Source organism: Tursiops truncatus, chromosome 11 (genome assembly GCF_011762595.2).
Source record: "Tursiops truncatus isolate mTurTru1 chromosome 11, mTurTru1.mat.Y, whole genome shotgun sequence".
NCBI lineage: Eukaryota > Metazoa > Chordata > Mammalia > Artiodactyla > Delphinidae > Tursiops > Tursiops truncatus.
The window spans coordinates 51,887,501-51,915,447 of NC_047044.1; the positions used below are offsets into that span (position 1 = coordinate 51,887,501).

At 40.4% G+C, this 27,947-nt stretch overlaps 1 protein-coding gene across 1 annotated transcript; it reads left to right on the forward strand.

Annotated features, from left to right (window-relative positions):
- The first annotated feature begins 154 nt into the window (after positions 1-154).
- Positions 155-27,795, forward strand: KICS2 (KICSTOR subunit 2). Its single transcript, XM_019952263.3, has 3 exons — positions 155-389; positions 11,836-12,121; positions 23,940-27,795. Exons 1-3 carry the CDS (start codon positions 155-157, stop codon positions 24,754-24,756), a joined length of 1,338 nt encoding a protein of 445 aa, XP_019807822.1. The 3' UTR covers positions 24,757-27,795.
- Positions 27,796-27,947: the final 152 nt, after the last annotated feature.

Here is a 27,947-nt window from a genome sequence, read left to right on the forward strand (position 1 = left end):
CCTCTAAGGCCCAGGCGCGGTCCAGGCGGCCGCGCGCTCACGAGCCCGCCGCTTGCGGCGGTCACGCGCACGCACGCTCGTGCGCCCGTTCCCTGAGAACCCGGAAGTGCGAGGGAGAGGCGAGCCACGTGGGTGGAGCTGGAGCGCAGCTCGCATGGGGGAGTCTATCCCGCTGGCAGCCCCGGTCCCGGTGGAACAGGCGGTGCTGGAGACGTTCTTCTCTCACCTGGGTATCTTCTCTTACGACAAGGCCAAGGACAATGTGGAGAAGGAACGAGAGGCCAACAAGAGCGCGGGGGGCAGCTGGCTGTCGCTGCTGGCGGCCTTGGCCCACCTGGCCGCGGCAGAGAAGGTCTATCACAGCCTCACCTACCTGGGGCAGAAACTAGGTACCTCCGCCCCGCCCCCCGTGCCCCTTGAGGAAGGAAAGGGAGTATATTCCCCCATCGGCAATGGCTTGGGTTCCCTGTCTCTGTCACTCTTAGCCGCAGGCTCAACTCCGCACTCCCAGGTCTCCTCCCACCGATCCCGTCCTTCCCTCGGCTTCCACAAACCCCGCCCACCGGCCTCCGCGGCAGATAGATTGGCCGTCCGGGTGGATGTTGTTAGCAGGGCTGTGCTTCAAACCGATGGCAGTATCCATTTTGCTCATGCATGGATTGGTGCCATAAATGAGAAGTTAAACTCTATGTCCTCGCTCTCTAACCAGTGACACTGCGGCGAGAGGAGCAAAACTTGGCAATACAACCTAGTTAGAATTCATGAACACTATTGTCTGGCTTCTTAAGGCCCCGGAGAGTTACAGATGGAGTCCTACCCCCTCTTCGTAGACCCACAATAAATATCTAATGAATGAAGAGAAAAATGAATGCTGGACAGGAAAGGCAAGAAATATGCCTAACACTAACAAGAGGGGCCTTACAGGGAAAATGGTAAACACTCTTATCATCCCATGATAAATCTTGCCCCTGAAAATAAGATGCAGGAGCTGATTAAGCTGATTTTCACTAGTAGAAACAATTAGTATGAGTAAATCAGAAGGAAATAATATATGTGAAAGCCAAGGGCTATACATACGAAGTATTACTACTTAAAATTACCAATATTATGAATCCCAGAGCTTTTAGAGTTGTTTTAGTACTTTGGCGTATTTTAGACCCTTTAATATCAGAGGCACAGGGTCTGGTATGAATGAAGGACACATAACAGTATAAAATAGAAGTGTACAATTGAGTGCAGATTCCAGTTTGAGTTTCTCCCCCCCCCCCCCCCCCCCAGTTTCCTTATATTGCCTGAAGGTGACCATGTACATCTTGCTTTCAGTAAACACTCAAGAGGCAGGGCTTTCTGAGATCTTAACTGTGCTTTAGCTTTTCAAACAATAACTTGTTATTTAGTGTGTTGACTTATTGGCAACAACTAGTCAGGTAGTTTCACCTTGTGTAATTTTTCCTCCCTTTCTTACAGTGGCACTTCTCAGAAATTTACAGTTGCTCTTGCAGTGTTATAAATCCCCTTTCTACAGATTGGCAAATTGTGTGCATGCAGTTGTGCGGGTAGGTGACAGAGCCTCTACCAGAATACCTACCTTTGAACTGTCAGATTGTGTTTGTGTCCAAATGATTTATAAAAATTGTAGATGTAGTATAATTTACAGTTATATATTAAATAATTTACATATTATTATGTATATATGAAAATGGGGAGGATTCTGCCTGTAAAATTGAAGGTGGGTAATTTTCTTGCAGTTTTAGTGTTTTTAGATTCCCCCGCCTCATGAAGAATGGTGATTGATCCCAGTGCCATGTTTTTATGTTTTTTTCTTTTAGTTAACCTATGAGGATTTGATAACCTGTGGCCTCACTCCCCAGAAAAATATATATGTAATACAATTTTGCATGTAATCTGAAAGGGTTCACTTGGATTTCCTAAAGCCTATGTATAGACCTCAGTTAAGAAATCTACTCTAGTTTAAGTTGTATGTGCCTGGTTTTAGGTGCCTGGCCGTGCCTAAGAACATGCACAAGCCCATCACTGTCTCTGACTTGGGTTCTCTGAAGTGGCTCTTATTATGTAAAGCGATTAGTTCTGCACAGACCCCAGCTTGCATGGGTGAGCCTGAGGGCTGTGCTTTGAAATTGATCCACAGAGCAATTTACACTGTGAAACATGCTCAGGCGCTGTTTAGGCTCCCAGCTGATCTGTCACTTCGGTGTAAATGTTCTGAAAATGGCATGTTTAATGTCACATAGCTTACTCTCGTGTACAGTAAATGTAGGTTCCAGATGTAAATTTTTAGCTTTGCAATTACCTTACCGTTTTTTGATACTGGAATGTTTGTGATATCAACGTGCTTACAATATGACTTCATGATTATTGAGTTGACTCTCCATTTTCTTAAAAACTTGGGAAAATTTTTATGTTGCTACTTAAAACAGTCCCATGTTCGTCAACTACTTTGCTATTTAGAACATTTATATGGTTTTCTTTAAAAAAGCAAAACAAAAAGTTTATGTGTATTTTTTAAACATGTAGAAAGCACGGTTTTAAAAAGTGAGTCTTTTTGACTTCACTTTTGTGACTGGTGTTTATTGGAGACCTTGGCAGTGAATCCTGATTATAGATGCAAGTGTGGGACTTTAGACAAAGAACAGACCTGACAGGGAGCCTTCTGTTCCTGTCTTGGCTCAGCTGAAAAACTTTGGGGTCAACCCTTATCTTGGAGCCCTCTGTTTACTTTGAGGGGAGAATATATCTATTTGGGGAAAGATCAGTGATTAAAGTATGCTGACTCAATACCTGCAGAGGACTTTAGAAGGTCATACTTTTCTCCCCTTTGTTTCATTGCTGGAGAGTTTCCTCAACATCTGGTGGCTGGAAGATACCATGGTAGAAAATGACTTAACTTGAGAACTGATGTTTAAAGAGTATCATTAGCAAGAAGTTGTGGAATAAAATATTCAATTAGAAGTGCAAAACTTTAATATACTCATTGCTTGAAATTTCATGATGTGAGATAGACTGTTGAAATCTTGAAAAATAATGAGCATTCATAAAACGAGACTTCCATGGAAACAATTCAAAATAATCATATTTTGTAAATTCAAAAAGCTGAGACAAGAAGTCTGGTGTCTCTGATTCCTTATTTCCCAGCATGAAGGAAGGCCACTCCCCATTGGATGTTCCTAACCAGGGTAGTCACCAAGTAGGCTTGTGCTCCTGAGAGCTTTGAGAAGAGAGACATGTTTAAAACAAATGCGTTGGTGGTCTCTCCCTTCCTTAAAGTGTCAGGTAACTTGGTTTCACATAGTAGTAATGGATGTTTATTGATAAGCTTTAAAAGGTATTCTTTATATTTATATGGTGTTTCCACACCCCCAGGTAAGGGTAATCTAATGAAGGAAGGTATCCCTTTTTCACTCAGAGTTAAAATTTTCACCAAGTTCACCTTGTTTAACAGCAGAAGTGAGTACACAGTTAAGGTCACCTAGCTATCTATCAAATAGCTAGCTATTCTTTTTACAGTACTTGAAGCTCCCAATTTACCACAGAGTTGCAGAAGCCCAACTCTGTAGTATTGAGAGCTTCTTTTATCAGTTATAAACGGAAGGGGAAGGGATTAGCAGTATTGATTACGTGCTTTGCTCCAGGTGTGTTACATACCAAATGTTATTTCATTGTGTCTTTTTAGTTTCATGTTAAAACAACAACTAAGGCTCAAAGTGGCTAAGGTTAAGTCCCGTGCACATCACACAGCTTGTAAATTTGGAAGCTGGGATTTGGAACCAAGTCTTTCAGACTCCCAGAGCTTTTAAATTTTACTTGGTACTCTTGCTACCTTCGTAACCTAAGAGATTTTGTCTTAGACCTGGGCGCAGAGGTCCATTTATTTCATACCATCACTTTACAAAATCTGCAAAGCTAGACTTAATATGGGTGGAGAGGAAAGGCAAACCTTCCTGGATACAGTCCTGTATGGGATGTTGGTGTCAGGGTCAATCCACCTTCATATGGTTTTTGCTGCTATTAGTAGGAGAAATGATGTGAATGCTAGTCAATCTGGGCAGTATATTGGAGAAAACACTTTTTCAGTATCAGCAATTTGCCTGTGAAATCAGTAGTAGTAGGGTGACCAACCCTATAGGTTTGCCTGGAGTTGAGGGGGTTTTCAGGACATGGGACTAAGGGTTTCCTGAGAAGCTAGACTTTCAGTACTAAAACCTGGAAAGTCATGGGTAAACTGGGACAAGGTGGTTGCCATAGTGGTAAGGGATATAAGATTCATTTCTTGAAATACAAACTGGTCAATGAATTGTGAAATGTTTCATTCATTAAGAGGACATTTTACAAATGCCTTGATAAGTAATTTATACTCCTAATTGGTATGTTTAGAATAGTAACTCATTCATTAAAGCATTCTATGAATATCAACAGAAAATTGTAAATGTCATTCATCTCTGAGAGTTTTATATATTCCTAAGAATTACTGTTTTAAACCTGCCCTGTTTCTTTTTGTTCTCCTAATGTTTTACCTCTGACCTTTGGTGGGGTACAGAATTGCTTAAGAAAACATCTATGAAACTGGCCCCATAATTATTAGAAGCATAGTTGATCATGTATTACTACAGAAGTAAAGAAATAATGTCTATGCCATTTGAACCTTTTTGGTTGTTGAAAAGAATGTATGTGGCCTTACTTTTTGGCTGATTTCCTTTGGAACCCCTGAGTTACAACATGAGTTACAGCAGCAGTTATTTATAATTGCTTCCTACTGTTTTTGTTTTTTTTTTCTATTTTCTTTTCTTTCTTTATTTTTGGCTGCTTTGGGTCTTCATTGCTGCGCATGGGCTTTCTCTAGTTGCGGCGAGCTGGGGCTATTCTTCGATGCGGTGTGCGGGCTTCTCATTGCAGTGGCTTCTCTTGTTGTGGAGTATGGGCTCTAGGCGCGTGGGCTTCAGTAGTTGTGGCCCGCGGGCTCTAGAGCGCAGGCTCAGTAGCTGTGGCACACGGGCTTAGTTGGTCCGCGGCATGTGGGATCTTCCTGGACCAGGGATCAAACCCATGTTCCCTGCATTAGCAGGCGTATTCTTAACCACTGTGCAACCAGAGAAGTCCCACTTCCTATTCTTAATAATTCACAATATGGTGCTTATTATGACAAAGACTGTACTGTCAACCTTGTTAAGAGCACTAAGAGTCCCTTTGTTCCCCTGGGATCCCAGTAGTCTGTGTTTTCCATTTTCTCATACAGCTTGAAAGGAAAACGCAACTCCAAAGCAGAAATAACATTTTCTGGTTTACCAGGAATAACAACAGTGTTTCATAATTGGGTGTTCTCTTTTGTTTTAAATATCTTTATGTGGAAGGAGGACTTTTTAGATCCAGGTTGATGTCACTTGCAAGGTTAATCATCCCCTGAATTAGATCTGAATCCTCATTGAAGTGGGCTGGGGGAATATTGGTGCATGAATAAGGAAATTTTTTTTGAATTTTATTTGTTTTTTTATATAGCAGGTTCTTATTAGTTATCCATTTTATACATATTGTGTATATATGTCAATCCCAATCTCCCAATTCATCACACCACCCCCCGCCACCTTCCTCCCTTGGTGTCCATACGTTTGTTCTCTACATCTGTGACTCAATTCCTGCCCTGCAAACCGGTTCATCTGTACCATTTTTCTAGGTTCCACATATATGCGTTAATATACGATATTTGTTTTTCTCTTTCTGACTTACTTCACTCTGTATGACAGTCTCTAGATCCGTCCACATCTCTACAAATGACCCAATTTTGTTCCTTTTTATGGCCGAGTAATATTCCATCATATATATGTACCACATCTTCTTTATCCATTTGTCTGTTGATGGGCATTTAGGTTGCTTCCATGTCCTGGCTATTGTAAGTAGTGCTGCAATGAACATTGGGGTGCGTGTATGTTTTTGAATTATGGTTTTCTCTGGGTATATGCCCAGTAGTGGGATTGCTGGGTCATATGGTAGTTCTATTTGTAGTTTTTTAAGGAACCTCCATACTGTTCTCCGTAGTGGCTGTATCAGTTTACATTCCCACCAGCAGTGCAAGAGGGTTCCCTTTTCTCCACACCCTCTCCAGCATTTGTTGTTTGTAGATTTACTGATGATGCCCATTCTAACTGGTGTGAGGTGATACCTCACGGTAGTTTTGATTTGCATTTCTCTAATAATTAGTGATGTTGAGCAGCTTTTCATGTGCTTCTTGCCCATCTGTATGTCTTCTTTGGAGAAATGTCTATTTAGGTCTTCTGCCCATTTTTGGATTGGGTTGTTTGTTTTTTTCATATTGAGCTGCGTGAGCTGTTTATATATTTTGGAGATTAATCCTTTGTCCATTGATTCATTTGCAAATATTTTCTCCCATTCTGAGGGTTGTCTTTTCATCTTGTTTGTAGTTTCCTTTGCTTTGCAGAAGCTTTTAAGTTTCATTAGGTCCCATTTGTTATTTTTGTTTTTATTTCCATTACTCTAGGAGGTGGATCAAAGCAGATCTTGCTGTGATTTATGTCAAAGAGTGTTTTTCCTATGTTTTCCTCTAAGAGTTTTATAGTGTCCGGTCTTACATTTAGTTCTCAGATCCATTTTGAGTTTATTTTTTATTTATTTATTTATTTTGCAGTATGCGGGCCTCTCAAGGCCGTGGCCTCCCCCACTGCGGAGCACAGGTTCCGGACGCGCAGGCTCAGCGGCCATGGCTCATGTGCCCAGCCGCTTCGCGGCATGTGGGATCCTCCCAGACCGGGGCACGAACCCGTGTCCCCTGCATCGGCAGGCGTTCCCTCAACCACTGCGCCACCAGGGAAGCCCTGAGTTTATTTTTGTGTATGGTGTTAAGGAGTGTTCTAATTTCATTCTTTTACATGTAGCTGTTCAGTTTCCCAGCACCACTTATTGAAGAGACTGTCATTTCTCCATTGTATATCCTTGCCTCCTTTGTCATAGATTAGTTGACCATAGGTGCATGGATTTATCTCTGTACTTTCTATCCTGTTCCATTGATCTATATTTCTGTTTTTGTGCCAGTACCATGTTGTCTTGATTACTGTAGCTTTGTAGTATAGTCTGAAGTTAGGGAGTCTGATTCCTCCAGCTCTGTTTTTTTTCCCTCAATACTGCTTTAGCTATTTGGGGTCTTTTGTGTCTCCATACAAATTTTAAGAATTTTTCTTGTAGTGCTGTAAAATATGCCATTGGTAAGTTGATAAGGATTGCATTGATCTGTAGATTGCTTTGGGTAGTATAGTCATTTTCACAATATTGATTCTTCCAATCCAAGAACATGGTATATCTCTCCATCTGTTTGTATAATCTTTAATTTCTTTTATCAGTGTCTTATAGTTTTCTGCATACAGGTCTTTTGTCTCCCTAGGTAGGTTTATTCCTAGGTATTTTATTCTTTTTGTTGCAGTGGTAAATGGGAGTGTTTCCTTAATTTCTCTTTCAGATTTTTCATCATTAGTATATAGGAATGCAAGAGATTTCTGTGCATGAATTTTGTATCCTGCAACTTTACAAAATTCATTGATTAGCTCGAGTAGCTTTCTGGTGGCATCTTTAGAATTCTCTCTATATAGTTTCATGTCATCTGCAAACAGTGACAGTTTTACTTCTTCTTTTCCGATTTGCATTACTTTTATTTCTTTTTCTTCTCTGAATGCCATGGCCAGGACTTCCAAAACTATGTTGAATAATAGTGGCAAGAGTGGGCATCCTTGTCTTCTTCCTGATCTTAGAGGAAATGCTTTCAGTTTTTCACCATTGAGAATGATGTTTACTGTGGGTTTGTCGTATATGGCCTTTATTATGTTGAGGTAGGTTCCCTCTATGCCCACTTTCTGGAGAGTTTTTATCATAAATCGGTGTTGAATTTTGTCAAAAGCTTTTTCTGCATCTATTCAGATGATCATATGGTTTTTATTCTTCAGTTTGTTAATATGGTGTATCACATTGATTGATTTGCGTATATTGAAGAATCCTTGCATCCTTGGGATAAATCCCAGTTGATCATGGTGTATGATCCTTTAAATGTGTTGTTGGATTCTGTTTGCTAGTATTTTGTTGAGGATTTCTACGTCTATATTCATCAGTGATATTGGTCTGTAATTTTCTTTTTTTGTAGTATCTTTGTCTAGTTTTGGTATCAGGGTGATGGTGGCCTCACAGAATGAGTTTGGGAGTGTTCCTTCCTCTGCAATGTTTTGGAAGAGTTTGAGAAGGATGGGTGTTAGCTCTTCTCTAAATGTTTGATAGAATTCACCTGTGAAGCCATCTGGTCCTGGACTTTTGTTTGTTGGAAGATTTTTAATCACAGTTTCAATTTCATTTTTAATCACAGTTTCAATTTCATTACTTGTGATTGGTCTGTTCATATTTTCTATTTCTTCCTGGTTCAGTCTTGGAAGGTTATACCTTTCTAAGAATTTGTCCATTTCTTCCAGGTTGTCCATTTTATTGGCATAGAGTTTCTTTTAGTAGTCTCTTAGGATGCTTTGTATTTCTGCAGTGTCTGTTGTAACTTCTCCATTTTCATTTCTAATTTTATTGATTTGAGTCCTCTCCCTCTTTTTCTTGATGAGTCTGGCTAATGGTTTATCAATTTTGTTTATCTTCTTAAAGAACCAGCTTTTAGTTTTATTGATCTTTGATATTGTTTTCTTTGTTTCTATTTCATTTATTCCTGCTCTGATCTTTATGATTTCTTTCATTCTACTAACTTTGGGTTTTGTTTGTTCTTCTTTGTCCAGTTCCTTTAGGTGTAAGGTTAGATTGTTTATTTCAGATGTTTGTTGTTTCTTGAGGTAGGATTGTATTGCTATAAACTTCCCTCTTAGAACTGCTTTTGCTGCATCCCATAGGTTTTGGATTGTCATGTTTTCATTGTCATTTGTCTCTAGGTATTTTTTCATTTCGTCTTTGATTTCTTCAGTGATCTCTTTGTTATTCAGTAACATATCATTTAGCTTCCATGTGTTTGTGTTTTTTACGTTTTTTTCCCTGTAATTGATTTCTAATCTCATAGAATTGGGGTCAGAAAAGATGCTTGATATGATTTCAATTTTCTTAAATTTACTGAGGCTTGATTTGTGACCCAAGATGTGATCTATCCTGGAGCATGTTCCGTGCGCACTTGAGAAGAAAGTGTAGTCTGCTATATTTGGATGGAATGTCCTTTAAATATCAATTAAGTCTGTTTGGTCTGTTGTGTCATTTACAGCTTGTGTTTCCCTTATTAATTTTCTGTTTGGATGATCTGTCCGTTGGTGTAAGTGAGGTGTTAAAGTCCCCCACTATTATTGTGTTACTGTCCATTTCCTCTTTTATAGCTGTTAGCAGTTGCCTTATGTATTGAGGTGCTCCTATGTTGGATGCATATATATTTATAACTGTTATATCTTCTTGTTGCATTGATCCCTTGATCATTATGTAGTGTCCTTCCTTGTCTCTTGTAATATTCTTTATTTTAAAGTCTATTTTATCTGATATGAGTATTGCTACTCCAGCTTTCTTTTGATTTCCATTTGCATGGAATATTTTTTTCCATCCCCTCACTTTCAGTCTGTATGTGTCCCTAGGTGTGAAGTGGGTCTCTTGTAGACAGCATATATATGGGTATTGTTTTTGTATCCATTCAGCGAGCCTGTGTCTGTTGGTTGGACAGGCTCCAACCAAATGGTTAATCCATTCATGTTTAAGGTAATTGTCGATATGTATGTTCCTATGACCATTTTCTTAATTGTTTTGGGTTTGTTTTTGTAGCTCCTTTTCTTCTCTTGTGTTTCCTACTTAGAGAAGTTCTTTTAGCATTTGTTATAGAGCTGGTTTGGTGGTACTGAATTCTCTTAGCTTTTGCTTGTCTGTAAAGCTTTTGATTTCTCCATCGAATCTGAATGAGATCCTTGCCAGGTAGAGTAATCTTGGTTGTAGGTTCTTCCCTTTCATCACTTTAAGTATATCATGCCACTCCCTTCTGGCTTGTAGAGTTTCTGCTGAGAAATCAGCTGTTAACCTTAATGGGAGTTCACTTGTGTGTTATTTGTCGTTTTCCCCTTGCTGCTTTCAGTAATTTTTGCCAATTTGATTACTCTGTGTCTTGGTGTGTTTCTCCTTGGATTTATCCTGTATGGGACTCCCTGCCCTTCCCAGACTTGGGTGGCTATTTCCTTTCCCATGTTAGGGAAGTTTTCGACTATAATCTCTTCAAATATTTTCTCGGGTTGTTTCTTTCTCTCTCCTCCTTCTGGGACCCCTGTAATGCAAATGTTGTTACACTTAACGTTGTCCCAGAGGTCTCTTAGGCTGTCTTCACTTCTTTTCATTCTTTTGTCTTTAGTCTGTTCCGTAGCAGTGAATTCCACCATTCTGTCTTCCAGGTCACTTATCTGTTCTTCTGCCTCAGTTGTTCTGCTATTGATTCCTTCTAGTGTATTTTTCATTTCAGTTATTTTATTGTTCATCTCTGTTTGTTTGTTCTTTAATTCCTCTAGGTCTTTGTTAAACATTTCTTGCATCTTCTCGATCTTTGCCTCCATTCTTTTCCAAGGTCCTGGATCATCTTCACTATCATTATTCTGAATTCTTTTTTCTGGAAGGTTGCCTATCTGTACTTCATTTAGTTGTTTTTCTAGGGTTTTATCTTGTTCCTTCATCTGGTACATAGCCCTCTGCTTTTTCATCTTGTCTATCTTTCTGTGAATGTGGTTTTTGTTCCACAGGCTGCAGGATTGTAGTTCTTGTAGTAGTTCTTCTGCTGTCTGCCCTCTGGTGGATGAGGCTATCTGGGAGGGACTGGTGGTGGGTAGAGCTGGCTGTTGCTCTGGTGGGCAGAACTCAGTAAAACTTTAATCCGCTTGTCTGCTGATGGGTGGGGCTGGGTTCCCTCCCTGTTTGTTGTTTGGCCTGAGGCGACCCAACACTGGAGCCTATCCGGGCTCTTTGGTGGGGCTAATGGCAGACTTTGGGAGTGCTCACCCCAAGGAGTACTTACCAGAACTTCTGCTGCCAGTGTCCTTGTCCTCACGGTGAGACACAGCCACCCCCACCTCTGCAGGAGACCCTCCAACACTAACAGGTAGGTGTGGTTAAGTCTCCTACGGGGTCACTGCTCCTTCCCCTGGGTGCCGATGCGTACACTACTTTGTGTGTGCCCTCCAAGAGTGGAGGCTCTGTTTCCTCAGTCCTGTCGAAGTCCTGCAATCAAATCCCACCAGCTTTCAAAGTCTGATTCTCTAGGAATTCCTCCTCCTGTTGCCAGATCCCCAGGTTGGGAAGCCTGACGTGGGGCTCAGAACCTTCACTGCAGTAGGTGGACTTCTGTGGTATGTGTTCTCCAGTTTGTGAGTCACCCACCCAGCGGTTATGGGGTTTGATTTTATTGTGATTGCGCTCCTCCTACCATCTCACTGTGGCTTCTCCTTTGTCTTGGGATGTGGGGTATCTTTTTTGGTGAGTTCCAGTGTCTTCCTGTCGATGATTGTTCAGCAGTTAATTGTGATCCTGGTGCTCTCACAAGAGGGAGTGAGAGCATATCCTTCTAGTCCACCATCTTGAACCAATCTCCTGGGTAAGGAAATTATACACAGGTCCACCACTACACTGAGTTGTACCAGCGTTAATTTACTCTACAGTGAAATTATGAATCACAAGATATTTAAATCCAAATCATAGAAGTCAGAGAACATGGTAGATGAAAACTCATTGAGCTCAGCAGTTTAGATTCTTTCCTTTTGGATGCTGAGAGGTGTTTTGTACTTGCAGTTTCTCTACCTTACCTGTCATGTGCTTATGTCATTTGTCTACCAGGGGGCCAGTCTTTCTTCAGCAGGAAGGACTCCATCCGCACCATCTACACTTCCCTGCATAATGAGCTAAAGAAGGTGGTGACTGGCCGTGGTGCCCTAGGGGGGACTGCACCTCACGTGGAAGAGCTCCTTTCCCACCTGTCCGAGCAGCTCTGCTTCTTTGTTCAGGCTCGGATGGAGATCGCAGACTTCTATGAGAAGATGTACACCCTCAGCACACAGAAGTTCATCAATGCCGAAGAGCTCGTTGGCCTTTTAGACACCATCCTCAAGAAATACAGCTCCAGGTCAGTGTAGGGGAGGAGGGAGGGAGGAGTGTGGCAGCCTCACAATCCCACACAGAGTCTCCGTCTTCCCCACACCCCTGCGGAAATCTGTGATGGAATAACTGTGAAGGAGAAATAGTTGTATTACTTTTTATACACGTTAATTAATCAACAGGTATGCATTAGACATCTTCTTTGGGCTTAGTTAACACCATACTGGATGGATGCTTCTCTGAGCAGTAGCAAAAGGTCGAAAATGAAGTAATCCTTAAAAGTTGTATTGTAACTGTTTTTTCTGCTTATGAAAGAATTCACACAACAACAAAAGAATTGTATATCACGTAGTGTGACTTTTTAATAAACCACTATTCAAATAAATGTCCCTTTCAAAGTCATCACCTTGGTGAGTTATCCACTTGATTCCTCTGATGGAGCCATTACTTAACATGCGTAGGGAACTCCTTTATAATTGCTCTCAGCACCTGTCGCATAGTTTTGATTTTGTCTTAAACTTCTTTGGTGGAGGCAGGCATCTGTGCTTTAGAGCAGGGCATGTTTTTTTGTTAGTCAAAAAGATATTTGTAGCCAGTTTAATTTTTTTTAAAAAGATGTTGATCAACTGGAAAAAATTTTTTGAAGGAAATTGCTGCTTATAAAGTGAGACTCGTTATAATGTATTGCTCACTGCCTGGCCCAAAAAGCAGTTCCAAAAGAATTTGAGTAGTGTTGTGAACATCACTGACTGTGAATGACTCAGGTTTATTTTTGGGTCCCTGGAGCCTGGCTTAGAGCCTTGCACATAGTAGGTGCTCAGTAATTTTATGATGAATTAAATGGAAAGTGATGCTAATCATTAGAGAAATGCAAATCAAAACTGCAATGAGGTATCACCTCACACCAGTCAGAATGGCCATCATCAAAAAATCTACAAACAATAAATGCTGGAGAGGGTGTGGAGAAAAGGGAACCCTCTTGCACTGTTGGTGGGAATGTCAATTGATACAGCCACTATGGAGAACAGTATAGAGGTTCCTTAGAAAACTAAAAATAGAACTCCCATATGACCCAGCAATCCCACTACTGGGCATATACCCTGAGAAAACCATAGTTCAAAAAGAGTCATGTACCAAAATGTTCACTGCAGCTCTATTTACAATAGCCCAGAGATGGAAACAACCTAAGTGTCCATCGACAGATGAATGGATAAAGAAGATGTGGCACATATATACAATGGAATATTACTCAGCCATAAAAAGAAATGAAATTGAGTTATTTGTAGTGAGGTGGATGGACCTAGAGTCTGTCATACAAAGTGAAGTAAGTCAGAAAGAGAAAAACAAATACTGTATGCTAACACATGTATATGGAATCTAAAAAAAAAGAAAAAAAAAGGTCCCATCCTGCCTTAAGGCAGGATGGGAATAAAGATGCAGACCTACTAGAGGATGGACTTGAGGACACGGAGAGGGGGAAGGGTAAGCTGGGACGAAGTGAGAGAGTGGCATGGACATATATACACTACCAAATGTAAAATAGATAGTTAGTGGGAAGCAGCCGCATAGCACAGGGAGATCAGCTAGGTGCTTTGTGGCCACCTAGAGGGGTGGGATAGGGAGGGTGGGAAGGAGATGCAAGAGGGAAGAGATATGGGGATTTGTGTATATGTATAGCTGATTCACTTTGTTATACAGCAGAAACTAACACACCATTGTAAAGCAATTATACTGCAATAAAGATGTTAAAAACAAAAAAACCCAAAAAAGAGTCATGTACCACAATGTTCATTGTAACACTGTTTACAATAACCAGGACATGGAAGCAACCTAAGTGTCCATCGACAGATGAATGGATAAAGAAGATGTGGCACATATATACAATGGAGTATTACTCAGCCATAAAACGAAACGAAATTGAGTTATTTGTGGTGAGGTAGATGGACCTAGAGTCTGTCGTACAGAGTGAAGTAAGTCAGAAAGAGAAAAAGAAATACTGTATGCTAACACATATGTATGGAATCTAAAAAAACAAATAGTTCTGATGAACCTAGGGCAGGACAGGAATAATGACACAGATGTAGAGAATGGACTGGAGGACACAGGGAGGAAGAAGGGTAAGCTGGGACGAAGTGAGAGAGTAACATTTACATGTATACACTACCAAATGTAAAATAGATGGCTAGTGGGAAGCAGGTGCGTAGCACAAGGAGATCAGCTCGGTGCTTTATGACCACCTAGAGGGGTGGGATAGGGAGCGTGGGAGGGAGACACAAGAGGGAGGAGATATGGGGACATATGTATATGTATAGCTGATTCACTTTGTTATACAGCAGAAACTAACACAACATTGTAAAGCAATTAAACTCCAATAAAGACGTTTAAAAAAATTAAAATAAATAAATGGAAAGTGATGACTTTGAAAGATACCACTCCTTTGGATATATGAGTTCAGATATGTTTGCTTAAAAAAGAAAGGCAGATATATTCATTTATATTCCCAAATTAAGCCTACTACTCATCTGATTAATGGACTGGGGGAAGTAGGCTAAGTGGAGAGATTAAAAGAGACTTCACAGAGGGAGGTGGAATCTGAGAAGACTTTTAAGGGCCGGTAGGATTTTGAAAGAAAAGGCAGGTAGAAAGCATAGGTTCTTCCATATCTGTGACTCCACATCCAGAGATTCAAAGTACTGAATATACTACCTACTAAAATATGTTACCTCCTAAAATACATACATTTTGTAATATATTTTACATGTGTATATAAGTGGACCTGTGCAGTTCAAACCCATGTATGTCATTCAAGGGTCAGCTGTATTCTAAATTTTTATTTATTTTTAGTAGGCAATATATTAACATGGCTCAAAATTTATGAAGTACAAAAAAATGCAGTAGTGAAAAGTCTACCTTCTGCCCCTGTTCCTTAGCTACTTAATTTCTTTCCTAGGAGTTAATGAATGTTAACAAGTTCTGTCATTCTCAAGAGATAGTTTATGCATATAAATACACACATTTCCTTTTTTTAAACAAATTTTACATGTTTACAGATTTCTTTTTATCTTTGGAAATTTTCTTTTATTTCTCCCTCAAATCTGATTAGTATATGTTTTCTTTTAATAAAATAATTTTTTTTAAACCAAAAACTACAGTACAATTGGAGCTGTGATTCTCAAGAGGAAGAGATCTTATGTGGTGATTCCCAAATGCTAACGTGAAAGTGTTTTGCTGAACCATTTTGGGAGCTTAAGAAAAATACCGTTACCTGAGCCCTTCTTCTTTCCCAAGAGAGTAACATTCAGTGATTTGGGGTTGGGTGCCTAGAAACCTGTCTGTTTTAAAAGTTCCCTGTGATACTGATACATAAGTCTGCAAGAAAAATTGGATAAATAAGGAAAAGATGCCAACGTTAGGATATACTGGTTATTGAACCTTACCAATGTGTGTGCAAGTGCTTGTGTGTATGTTGTGTCATAGTAAAGAATGGTTATTACTATATAATTGTTTTTATTTTATTAGATTTGTGACCTATCATCTTTGAACCTTCTTTGAAACATCCCACTTCTCAGAGGCCTGGGAATTTCTTCCATTGCAGTAGCAAAAGCCCAGGTTTCATTCTTGAAGATCTTAGGGCAGTACTTAGCAGTACCTCTTATCCTGCTGAGTGGATACTGATGGAGCTGACTGTAAATCACATATGGTCAATAGGTGTTTTCAGCTATTGTCTCCATCCTCCACCAATGCTACCTTTGTCTACTTAATAGGGAATTAATGATCACAGATACATCCTAGCCTAAAAATTATCTACAGTAGAGGCTTTGGGTTAATTTGAACAACATAAATTCTTTAGTTTAGAATTTCTGAAAAGTTGAAATTCTGTATACTATATTCATTTTCTTTGGGAAGTGAAATTATTTTAGATATAAATTAACATGATTTGCCCTTTGCTTTCAGAGATGAAGGGGATTCGTATTTTGTTTTTCTCCTCTGGAAGCCAGGTGTGCTCAGAGTAGAATGGTGTTAAAGGTTTCCTCTTTTGGCAAACTTATTACATTATTAAGCAAATGTAAATTGGTTAAGAATCACAGTCATTTGTGATGCTGCATTTCAAATTGAATAATTAACATTAATCATTTGAGTTTTCATTGTGTGCCCTTTAGAAGAAAAAACATGGATTAACTCATGCAGGGTCAGGGTGTCTACTATTCCTTGAATACTTTTGAGGAGAAGTAGAACTTGGGTTTTTATTTCCAAGGAATTATCAGTGGAACATTTTTTGATTCAGTAGAATTTGTTTTGAATTTATTTACCTGTTTGGTACAGTGGACATAAAAGAAAATTCTGGCTTATCTTTCTATTTCATGGTTAAAACAATTATAAATGCAATTTAATATATACTCTCCTAAATCAAGAACTTTTAATTGAAGTATAGTTGATACACAGTATTATATAAGTTTCAGGTGTACCGTATAGTGATTCACAATTTTTAAATGTTATACTCCATTTATAGTTATTATGAAATATTGGCTGTATTCCCTGTGTTGTATCATATATCCCTTTTTTTTTTTTTTTTGGCCATGCCGTGCAGCACACAGGATCCTAGTTCCTTGACCAGGGATCAAACCCGTGCCCCCTGCAGTAGAAGCACAGAGTCTTAACCACTGGACTGCCAGGGAAGTCCCATATATCCTTGTAGCTTATTTTAAATATAATAGTTTGTACCTCTTAATCCTCTCCCCCTATATTGCCCCTCCCCCTTCCCTCTCCCCACTGGAAACCACTAGCTTTACAACATGATTTTTAAGAAATAATTATTTTAGAGAAGTCAGCAATTATTCATTCTAGACAGCTTTTAAAAATCCATCTGGTGTGGCAATAATATTCTATTAAATGATTTTTATTCTTTAATCATAATTTTATAGCTAGGATTTAAAGAGCATTTTTTTAAAAACTGAGTTACATAAATTTCTGTTTGCATTTTAGGAAGCACATTTTTTTTTGATCTGAATGCTTCAAATGACAGAATTCTCACCAAGGGCAGAACAGTGATTTATTTAGTCTTTATGCCCTTTTTCCTTCAAAAAAAAAGATTCATGATGATAAGACTGTTAATGAAACAGTTAGTTGCATGTGTGTAGTTCAACAAGGTTAACTGTTGCCCACTGAAAATTTCGTAAGCAAAACCAGCAATAGTACGATTTCTGTAGGACGCGTTTTACTCTAGGTATTTGACTCGCCTAGATCTTAACAGTGGAGACTCAAGGGTTTCTGTGATCTTGCCCCAGCCCAACTTTTCGAATTACCTAAGGCCCATCAAATGCCTTAAATTGCACTAAAACTCCTAGTAAAAAGGAAGCAGCTTCAAAGAGAAAACTTTGAGGATTTTAAGCAGAAGCCAAAAAAAACAGTCCATAATCTAATGTATTCCCCATAAGGAAATTTGCCATTTCCTACCTTGGTTCCTGTTACTTAGTTTGCTTAGAATGTCCTCCAATTTGTAGGGGAGGAAAAAATATCTTTTTCCTTTACTCTTCTAAGTATCTCAGCTGAGGACCCTTTAACAAAAGACAGATTAACAAGAGAAAAGCATACAAATGTATTTTAATATAGGTTTTATGTGGCATGGAGCCTTCTAAGGAAATGAAGACCCAAAGGAGTTGTTAAACCTGTGTTTTTATGCTAGATGTGATGAAGAGTGAGAGTTGTGGAAAAATGTGCTAGGATGAAAAAAGGTATGAGCTAAATGTACTAAACTGGGGGAAACAGCAAGGCCCGGTTCAGATTTCTCTCTGTGACCTTATGTCTTTGGAGATAAGGATGCTCATTTCCTCAGGGTACAGGGAGGGAACCTCTTACATGAGGGTTTTATGATCTGCTTCAGGAGAGGGTCAGAAAGTCCTTCCTGCATATGTCATTTCTCAATGTTACCTGCATATGTCATTTGTCAAATTCATTCAGCTTAAAATAGTCAATATACCAAGATGCCATATTTTGGGGTAGCGTGTTCTGAACCTCGTCAAGTTCTATCATGTGTCAATTAGCTGTTGCCACAATTATTTTGTATAACAGGCTACCCCCAAAATCACACTTTCGGGCTTGCAGGTCAATTGGGAGTTGTCTGACGTAGGCTGGGCTTAACTGGGTAGCTCTGCTGAACACTGTTGGTCTCACTGGGCTTGGCTTACTGCTGTGAGTTTTGGGCTTGGTCAGCTACACGTGTGTTCGTTCTGAGCCCAAGGTTAGAGGGGAAGCAGCTACCCGGTGATGACGCCCAAGTGCCAAAGAACAAGCCCAATTAAGCTCATTTCAAGCCTTTGCTTGCATCAGATCTGTTAACATCCCTTTGGCCAAAGCAAGTCACATAGCCCGATCCATGGTCCAGGGGTGGGAAAGTACACTCTACCTCTGGTGGGAGAGGCCGCAAAATCACACAGCAAAGGGTGTGGAATCAGGGGTGGTTAAGAACTGGGGCCAGAAATTTAAGCTCTCATCTTCACGTGGCTAAATCCTACCTGTTCTTTAAGCTTTATGACTCAATTGAAATCCTGTCTCCTCTATGACCTGCACAATCTTTCAACCAAAAGGAATTGCTCCTTTTTCTAAACTGTTAGTTGATTTGTACCCCTCGTAAGAGATGTATTACTTCCTGCTTGTAGCCATTATAAATACCTCCTTCTACCAGGGGAGGTCCTGTAGGGCAAACCTTTGTCTAATTCATCTTTATATCTTCAATGTAATTATATCTAAAAACTAGTAAAGTGATTGTTTTAAATGAGATTATGGATTTTTTAAATGTGGTGAAATATACGTAACATTTACTTCTCTAACCATTTTTAAGTGTAAGTTTTTGTGTGTTTTTTGGGATTTTTTTGATTTTTTTAAATTTTATTGTTTTGTTGTAATAAAACATAATATAAAATTTATCACCTTAACCATTGTAAGTGTGCAGTTGAGTGGCATTAAGTACATTCACAATGTTGTGCAACCATCACCACCATCCATTTCCAGAATTTTTTTTTAATCATCCAAACAGAAACTCTGTACCCATTCAGCAATCACGGCCTATTCTCCCCTCAGCCTCTGGTAACCTCCATTCTAATTTCTGCCCCTGTGAAATTGCCTCTTCGGTGTCTCTCATACAAGTGGAATCACGTGACATCAGTCCTCTTGTGTCAGGCTGATTTCACTTAGCATAATGTTTCCAAGGTTCATCCATGTTGTAGCGCGCATCAGTACTTTGTGTTTTTTTTAATGGCTGCATAACGTTTTGTTGCTTAAGTGTACAGTTTTGTGACATTCATATATTCACATTGTACTACAGTTTTATTTTTAATTGGTCTTCTGACTTCTCACATGCATGGGACCTGCATACTTCTTTTGGAAGGAACTCCTTGATGGGGATTTGTGAAGGAGGGAGTGCGTGCTGGAGCTCCCTTCCTCTCTCTCTCTTTTTCTGTCTTTTTGGCTTTTTTTGGAGCAGATGTTCTCTGCAAATAGTTGTCAATTTATTCTGTATTCAGGCTCTTTCAAGCTGTATGTTTTTGGATTACAACAATTTAACAGATCCCACTACGGGGTGAGATGTGAATAGGTATGAGGCACAGAGTGGGAATGGGAAAATGATACAACATAATGCTAATCTCAGGGTCTTGGCAGAATAACATCAGCATGAATTTTTAGCTCTTCTTACGGATGAAAAGTAGCTTCGGCATTCACATTCATCCTAATAAATGTTGAACATTTAAACACTTTTCCGTATATGTATACAGAAGAGCTTGTGCAGAATTCTTTCTAAAGGTTTGTACAGAGAAGAGAATTCATATTCTTTCAAGAGAACATTGGATATAAATGATGATTTCCAGCTGGAAGCAGAAACATCACTTTGAGTATTGTTATTTGTGGTAGAATGAAACCATTTTCCTCTTATTAACAGTCTTACTGTGTTCATAGCTCCTCGGCAGATTTTTGTGATATCCATGATTGTAGAATCTGGTGATACTTAAGGCTCATTAAGTGTCAAGTTGCCTAAAGGATAAGGTGGTAGGAGCATTTCTCAGAATGCAAAGATTCTGAGACATGCTATAGTGTGTGTGTGTGTGTGTGTGTGTGTGTGTGTGTGTGTGTGTGTGTGTGTGTGTGTGTGTGTGTGTGTGTGAGAGAGATAGGCTTTCTTTTTCTTTTTTTACAGATTGATTTATTTTTGGCTATGCTGGGTCCTTGCCACTGTGCGGGCCCTCTCCAGCTGTGACGAGTGGGGCGCCACTCCTCGCTGCGGTGCGCGGGCCTCCCATCGTGGCGCCTCCCCCCACCGCGGAGCAGGGGCTCCAGGCGCACGGGCCTCCGTAGTTGTGGCTCCCGGGCTCCAGGGCGCAGGCTCATTAGCTGTGGCGCACGGGCTCAGCCGCCCCGCGGCATGTGGGATCCTCCCAAACCAGGGCTTGAACCCATGTCCCCCGCATTGGCAGGCGGACCCCCAACCACTGTGCCACCAGGGAAGTCCCATGTTAGGCTTTCTTAACGTTTACTTCAAAGCATGTAATGTTTGAAGAGTCCAAATTAGTTAATTAATTGAGTACATGAGCTAGAGGATTTGAGATCTGGTTTATCTTTCTGATTCTTTGAGTGTATTATTAGACTACACCTCTCACCCATGTTTTAGCTTCCGTATCTTGAAGGACGTTGATTGTAAAATACCAGTAATAGAAAAAAAATGTGTTATTGTTATGTGACTAGCTACATCCTATTTATCACATGATAATCAGTTTCTATCATATAATATCCAACCTAGTTTGGGCTCTCTTAATCATAATCCCATTTGTTTAAATAGATTTTTTAAAACTCTAGACATACTTGTGATGATTTTTTTTTCCTAATTCTTTAATTGATAACCAGGATTTTCCTCTTCAACCAGGGCCAAAACAGATGTGTAAGAATCTTCTGTCTCATTGACAGTGAAGCAATTAAATTACATGGGCTCAGGCCTGTAAATCATCTTCCATGGTGCCTGGGGCATATGATATGCTTGAGAAATGCTAGATCTTGCCCACACCTTCAAAATGGGATCACTTGCTAAGATAATTCCTGAAACCTCTGCAGATGCTTTGGAACTTGAGGAAGAGTGTAAGGGCTTCATGTAGGCTCCTTGAGAAGGAGGTGCCTCAGGCCAGGCAGACACTGAAACTCCCTGGGCATTTCTCAGAAGAAAAAGATGAGCAAGAAAGTTCTAAGTGGTCCATACAGAAAGGACTCTCCTCATCCAGTCCTTTGCCACACTTGATATTAGCCAAAAGGCTGAGAAGCGATAACCATTCCATCTCATTGTTACAGAACTTCATTTAGGTCATAAACAAGAGAGTCAATGAGGCAGAAACTAGGATTCAAATCTTAACATAGTTACCACATTTACCGAGTTTCTACTACGTGCTGCATGTTTGAGAGATGGAGTGAAGGAAGAACGTAGCTTTTACTTCCCCTCAGAAGGGGCTCAAAGCAAGGGTGACCCTGTGTCCCAGTTTGTCTGATAAGTTATACGGTTAAGCTACAAAGGGGAAGACAGGTATTAAGAAACTAGAGGATATAATTAGAGGGCCTGACCTAGTCTGGGGGAGGACAAAGAAGACATTTTGAAGGAAGTGACTCTGAAGAGGAGACCTGAAGTAGAAGTGTTGATGGAAAGGCTCAGGCTGTCACTGGCCTCAGGGTCTTTGCACGTGCCCGTTATCACCTCTGCCTGGGAGAGAGGACCTTCCCACAGCCTGTCCCCTTCCCCCTCAATTTACTAGACAAGTGAAGTAAAAAATGTTTTACAAACAGCAGGTAGCAGTCCATGAGTCATAAAATTAAGTTAGTGAGTAGTAATCTAATTAAAAAATATATATTGGGCTTCCCTGGTGGCGCAGTAGTTGAGAGTCTGCCTGCTGATGCAGGGGACATGGGTTCGTGCCCCAGTCCGGGAAGATCCCACATGCCCCGGAGCAGCTGGGCTCGTGAGCCATGGCCGCTGAACCTGCGCATCCGGAGCCTGTGCTCTGCCAACGGGAGAGGCCACAACAGTGAGAGGCCCGCGTACCGCAAAAAAAAAAAAAAAAAAAAAAAAAAAAAAAAAAAAATATATATATATATATATATATAGTTAAATATCAAGAGTACATTGTGCATAGTAAGGGTAAATGTGAAATTTTAAAACCTTTTATCTATCGATGTATGCACTTCATCACAATATAAAGTATTTCTTACTGTAGATCATGGTCAAAATTTTTTTAAAAAATTTTGTCTAGAACAAATAGAAATGAAATCATGCTATTACCCTAACCTTCTCTGGTATACCATTGCATTTCTAGTTATTTAATGTATGGAGAAAGTGAGAAGAATGAGAATGTGGCTCAAGCTGAGGAGGGACCAGGGTTTTCGAGGCCTCGTAAGCCTTTTTAAGGATTTTAGATTTTATCCTGAGATAAATGGAAAGTGGTTGAAGTATAAGATTTTTTAAATTAGCCACGATTTTTTTTTTTCTTTTTTTTGCGGTACGCGGGCCTCTCACTGTTGTGGCCTCTCCCGTTGCGGAGCACAGGCTCCGGACGCGCAGGCTCAGCGGCCATGGCTCACGGGCCCAGCTGCTCCGCGGCATGTGGGATCTTCCCGGACCGGGGCACGAACCCGTGTCCCCTGCATCGGCAGGCAGACTCTCAACCACTGTGCCACCAGGGAAGCCCCACGATTTTGTTTTTAACTGTGATTAAATATGAAGGGAATTTGAGAACTAGAAGTAAGGGCTTTCTGATAAATGTTCTATTCCTTTATTTTTTGGCTGTTTTGTTGCTGTGTGCGGGCTTTCTTTAGTTGGGGCGAGCCGGGGCTACTCTTTGTTGTGGGGCGTGGGCTTCTCACTGCGGTGGCTTCTCTTGTTGTGGAGCACGGGCTGTAAGCGCGTGGGCTTCAGTAGTTGTGGCACGCAGGCTCAGTAGTTCTGGCTCTTGGGCTCTAGAGCGCAGGCTCAGTAGTTGTGGTGCACGGGCTTAGTTGCTCCGCGGCATGTGGGATCTTCCCGGACCAGGGCTCGAACCTGTGTCCCCTGCATTGGCAGGTGGATTCTTAACTACTGTGCCACCAGGGAAGCCCTATTCCTTTAATAAACATTTATGGATTGTATACTGTTTCAGTTGGTTTATAGTCTCTACTCTCATCTGCAAAATAGGTTTCGTAATACCTTTTGGAGTTACTGTGAACATTAAATAAGTTGATATGTGTTATGTACACATTTAAGAGATGTTTTAGTGACCTTTTATTTGCCTCTTTAGGACCACACCCTGAAAATAGGTTGCCTTGTTTTGTCATACAATTCCCAGAATAAATAAAATAAGTTAAGAAAGACCTATAGTGGGAATTCTCTGGTGGTCCAGTGGCTAAGACTCGGTGCTTTCACTGCCGTGGGCCCGGGTTTGAACACTGGTCAGGGAACTAAGATCCCACGAGCCGTGAGGCGTGGCCAAAAACAAACAAACAAAACAAAACAAAACACCTTGGGGTTTTTTGTAAGCTGTAAGAAAGACTTACAGCTAATTCAGTTTCTCTGTATTTGAACAGAAGGTAGTGGCTATTCTCATTTTTTGTTTTTTTTTAATGTCAGGCTATTTCCACAGGAGACTATGGTGCTGACATAATTCTGAGATGGCGAAGTTATATCAGAATGACCTTTTAAATAAATCAACATGGAATCTTTCCATCTTTCCTTCCCCCGCCCCCAAACATAGTATTAGTCTGACCACACTGTGTTTTTTTGAGGATAGAAAGTGTCACTGTGGGGTCACATTTCCACTCATTTCTGTTAATTCCCCTTCCCCCTTTAGATTTCACCACCCCATCCTCAGTCCTCTGGAAAGCAGTTTCCAGCTGGAGGTCGACGTACTGAGTCATCTCCTGAAGGCCCAGGCTCAGGTCTCCGAGTGGAAGTTCCTCCCGTCTCTGGTTAACTTACACAGCGCTCACACCAAGCTGCAGACTTGGGGCCAGATCTTTGAAAAGCAACGGGAGACCAAGAAACATCTGTTTGGAGGGCAGTCCCAGAAGGCCATTCAGCCCCCACACCTTTTCCTTTGGCTGCTGAAACTCAAAAACATGCTTCTTGCCAAATTTAGCTTCTACTTTCACGAGGCACTGAGCCGACAAACGACTGCTTCAGAAATGAAAACGCTGACTGCAAAAGCCAACCCAGACCTCTTTGGAAAGATTTCCAGCTTCATCAGGAAATACGACGCTGCCAACGTGTCCTTAATCTTTGACAACCAGGGTTCCGAGAGCTTTCAGGGTCATGGCTACCACCACCCCCATTCCTACAGAGAGGCCCCAAAGGGCGTGGATCAGTATCCAGCCGTGGTATCTCTGCCCAGCGACAGGCCTGTCCTGCACTGGCCCAATGTCATCATGATCATGACAGACCGCACGTCCGACCTGAACAGCTTGGAGAAAGTGGTCCACTTCTATGATGACAAAGTTCAGAGCACCTACTTCCTTACCCGCCCAGAACCCCACTTTACCATTGTTGTCATTTTCGAGTCAAAGAAATCTGAAAGAGACTCCCACTTTATTTCCTTCCTTAGTGAGATCTCACTTGCCCTTAAGAACCCCAAGGTTTTTGCTAGTCTGAAACCTGGATCCAAAGGTTAGCAGGTGATTTGTGTGAAAGGCTTTCAAGACTGGAAATTGTGTTCTTAATTGCTCTAACGATCTACAGTGGTCTGTGATTAGAGTTTCCATCCACCTGTGCTGCTTTCAGATCTAAATTAAAGACACATTCTCCCTAATTGTGTTGCACCCTTTATAAGCAGTTAAGGCCAGCTCAGTTACATATCCAAAGAGTAAGCGAGGTGGACGTGGCTGCCGGTCTCCGTGGTACAGCAAGGTATTTTCGGCGTTTTCTCCTGTATTTCATGTAGATTAATATTTATTGGCCTTTGATTTTTCTTTCTAGATGTTTTATATTATTCTAAACGTTGTGTTTCAGTGCAATTTCAAATGCCCTCTCCTTTCTCCCTCTTTCTGGATGAGTAATTGGGATACGATATTAAACAGCTTTTTTAGAATCAAGGACTGTTTTCTAGCTCATAAATTAGCAAATTAACATGAAACTAAGTTTTGTGATCAACAAATTAATATTTTTGATGCCAAAATTAGGGTCTTGGTGAGAAATTTCTATCAGTTTGTGAAATTGTAGGTGAATCAGAGTGGTAGCCTAGCATTTGTTTTTTAACAATTCCGAAGATACTCATGGCAACTTTAATAGCAGTGGTTTCTTTTGAGGTGATCTACACACCTAGCTTCGTTTGCTTTTCCCCTTATAAAGTTTCAATTTTTCACTGTTTTAAAGTTAGCGTAATCCATTAAGTGGGGTTTCTTCCTTCTTCAAAGTATAATCTGCTTGGCTCTCTATCACCTTTCTGCTGAAATGTATGTTCATGTTTGGCTCTAGTCCCTGTTTATTTTTAGGCTGAAAAATCAGGCCGTCTTGGTTTTTCAGCCACTTTTATGCAACTTAGCCTACTTTTATAAAATCAAAATGGAGGTCTTGATACCTTTTACTTATTAAAAATCAATTGTGCATTCAAAAGACCTCTTGGTAGTTGAGTCATCAACCCCGCAATTAAGCACATCTGAACTTGGGTTTCATGCCTGTCTCCTCCACGTTATTTTTAGAAGCAGTGATACATCTTAACACATGCTTCCTTAACACTTTCCTTCAGTAGGTGTTCATGGGGAAGGAGACAGGTCAGTAAAGCCATAATGGGCTGTGGAGACCTTCACTTCTAGGTTATTGATTCAGAATAAAAATAAGCCACAAAGACTAATTGAGTTGTAACTCTCTGATAGTTCCTTCAAAGCTTGTGTGCAGTGTAATGATCAGAGCAGTCCTGTTTTTCATGATTGCACGGAGCCACTGTTTTTACTGGGCGGCCATAGCAGGCAAGCTGGCAGCATTGGCAGAGACCGGAGAGCCCCTTTGAGCCCATGTAGGAGGCCTGCCCACCTCAGCCTGGACTCCCTGGTGGAAGAGCCCACTGGCCTATTTTCTGGGGAGAACATGTGTTTTTCTTTTCTTTTTTCTTTTTTTTTTTTTTTTAAAGGCATATGATTTGTAAAAAGCCAGTTTGCTTTAAATAGAAAGTAGTATTTACCTCTGCATTTTATTCACTCAGGTTCGATGAAAATCTGGACCGATTTTACAACATAGAACTTACATAAAAAATTGAAAACAATTGGAACTAAAAAGTCAAGTCATTTTTCCTCCCTTTTGTGTTTTGCTGAGAAGCTGAAAAATATTCCTTGGTGTTCATGTATTTTTCCCTAGGTAAAACCACCATTAGCCTTAATGATACGGTCTCCTGTACCTAAAAGAAATATGCTTCAGTGGAACGTGGAGGCGAGTGTAAATAAAACATATATACGATATTTAAATAATTAGCCCTCGCCTAGAACATATTTGAATTGTATATTTATTTTTAAACATACTTTGGTTCAAGCCAAGAAACAAAGTCATTTTACTCTGAGATTTGTCCTTTAAAATCAGTAATGGGGCTTCCCTGGTGGCTCAGTGGTTGAGAGTCCGCCTGCCGATGCAGGGGACACGGTTCGTGCCCCGGTCCAGGAAGATCCCACATGCCGCGGAGCGGCTGGGCCCGTGAGCCATGGCTGCTGAGCCTGCGCGTCTGGAGCCTGTCCTCCGCAACGGGAGAGGCCACAATAGTGAGAGGCCCACGTACCAAAAAAAAAAAAAATCAGTAATGAAATGATCTATAAAGTCTGTGCTTTGCTAATTGGAAGAGTACATCCTCATATTTTCTGCAGACTGCTTGCTTTGAAATATATTTCTAAACCACAACTTGATCGATGTTTATGGGTAACCAGGAGTGTAGTGAACACTTATTTGTTTGCCAACAAGGCCATCAAGGAGTGTTCATTTCAGGATGCTGTTTGGACACTGGGTAAATTTTACGACTTTGTCCTTTGGGTCCAACCTTTGGGTCTGACTATGTCATTTTAGGGAGTGTGTGACAATAAAGCTGAATTCTTAACTGAGGAGCCAATACCCTTTATATAATTGCTTTGTATGTTTGGACATACTGGAGAAAATTTACTTTCAAGAAAGAAAATAGTTGGTATTTTCAACCTCGCTCCCAGTAGTCAGTCAGGTGATCGTCAAAATAAGTTCACCCTTTGATCTAACAGCAAACTTGCAATTTTCTTTGGCAAGTCAGCCTCTGAGCTTGACTTCCTTATCTGTAAAATGGGGATAAGGAAATGTGGGCTTTTTCAAAGGATGTGTAAGAATGGAGTGACATCACGCATGTAAAAAAAAAAAAAAACTTTGCAAACTTACTTGAGTTTGAATGTTTAAATAAAAGATGGACCACTCTTTCTTTAAACTCAGCACCTCTCCTGTTCTTGTCTTTCTCTTCAGATTGGTGAGAAACCTGTGCTTAGTCGTTAACTTTGAACGGTACTTAAAGAACTAGTTTAGCAGAGGAGGCAGATAAATGTCTAACCAACCCACCCACTCTACTTATTTTAGAATCTTTGTGGGTCTTCGTTCCCAAACTTTTATGATTGATGGTAGCATCATTTCACTTCTTCTGTTTTCCTACTGATATTTTTTTTGTCTGATTGCTCTATCAATTACTGAGAGGGGTGTATTAAAATCTCCAATTGCGACTGTGGATTTCTTTGTCAGTTTTTTGCATTTTGTATGTTGAAGCCCTTTTATTAGGCCCATATACATTTATAGTTTTTCTGTCTTTCTCATGTATTAACCATTTTATCATTATGAAGTTTCCCACTTTATTTCCATTACTACTCCTTGCTTT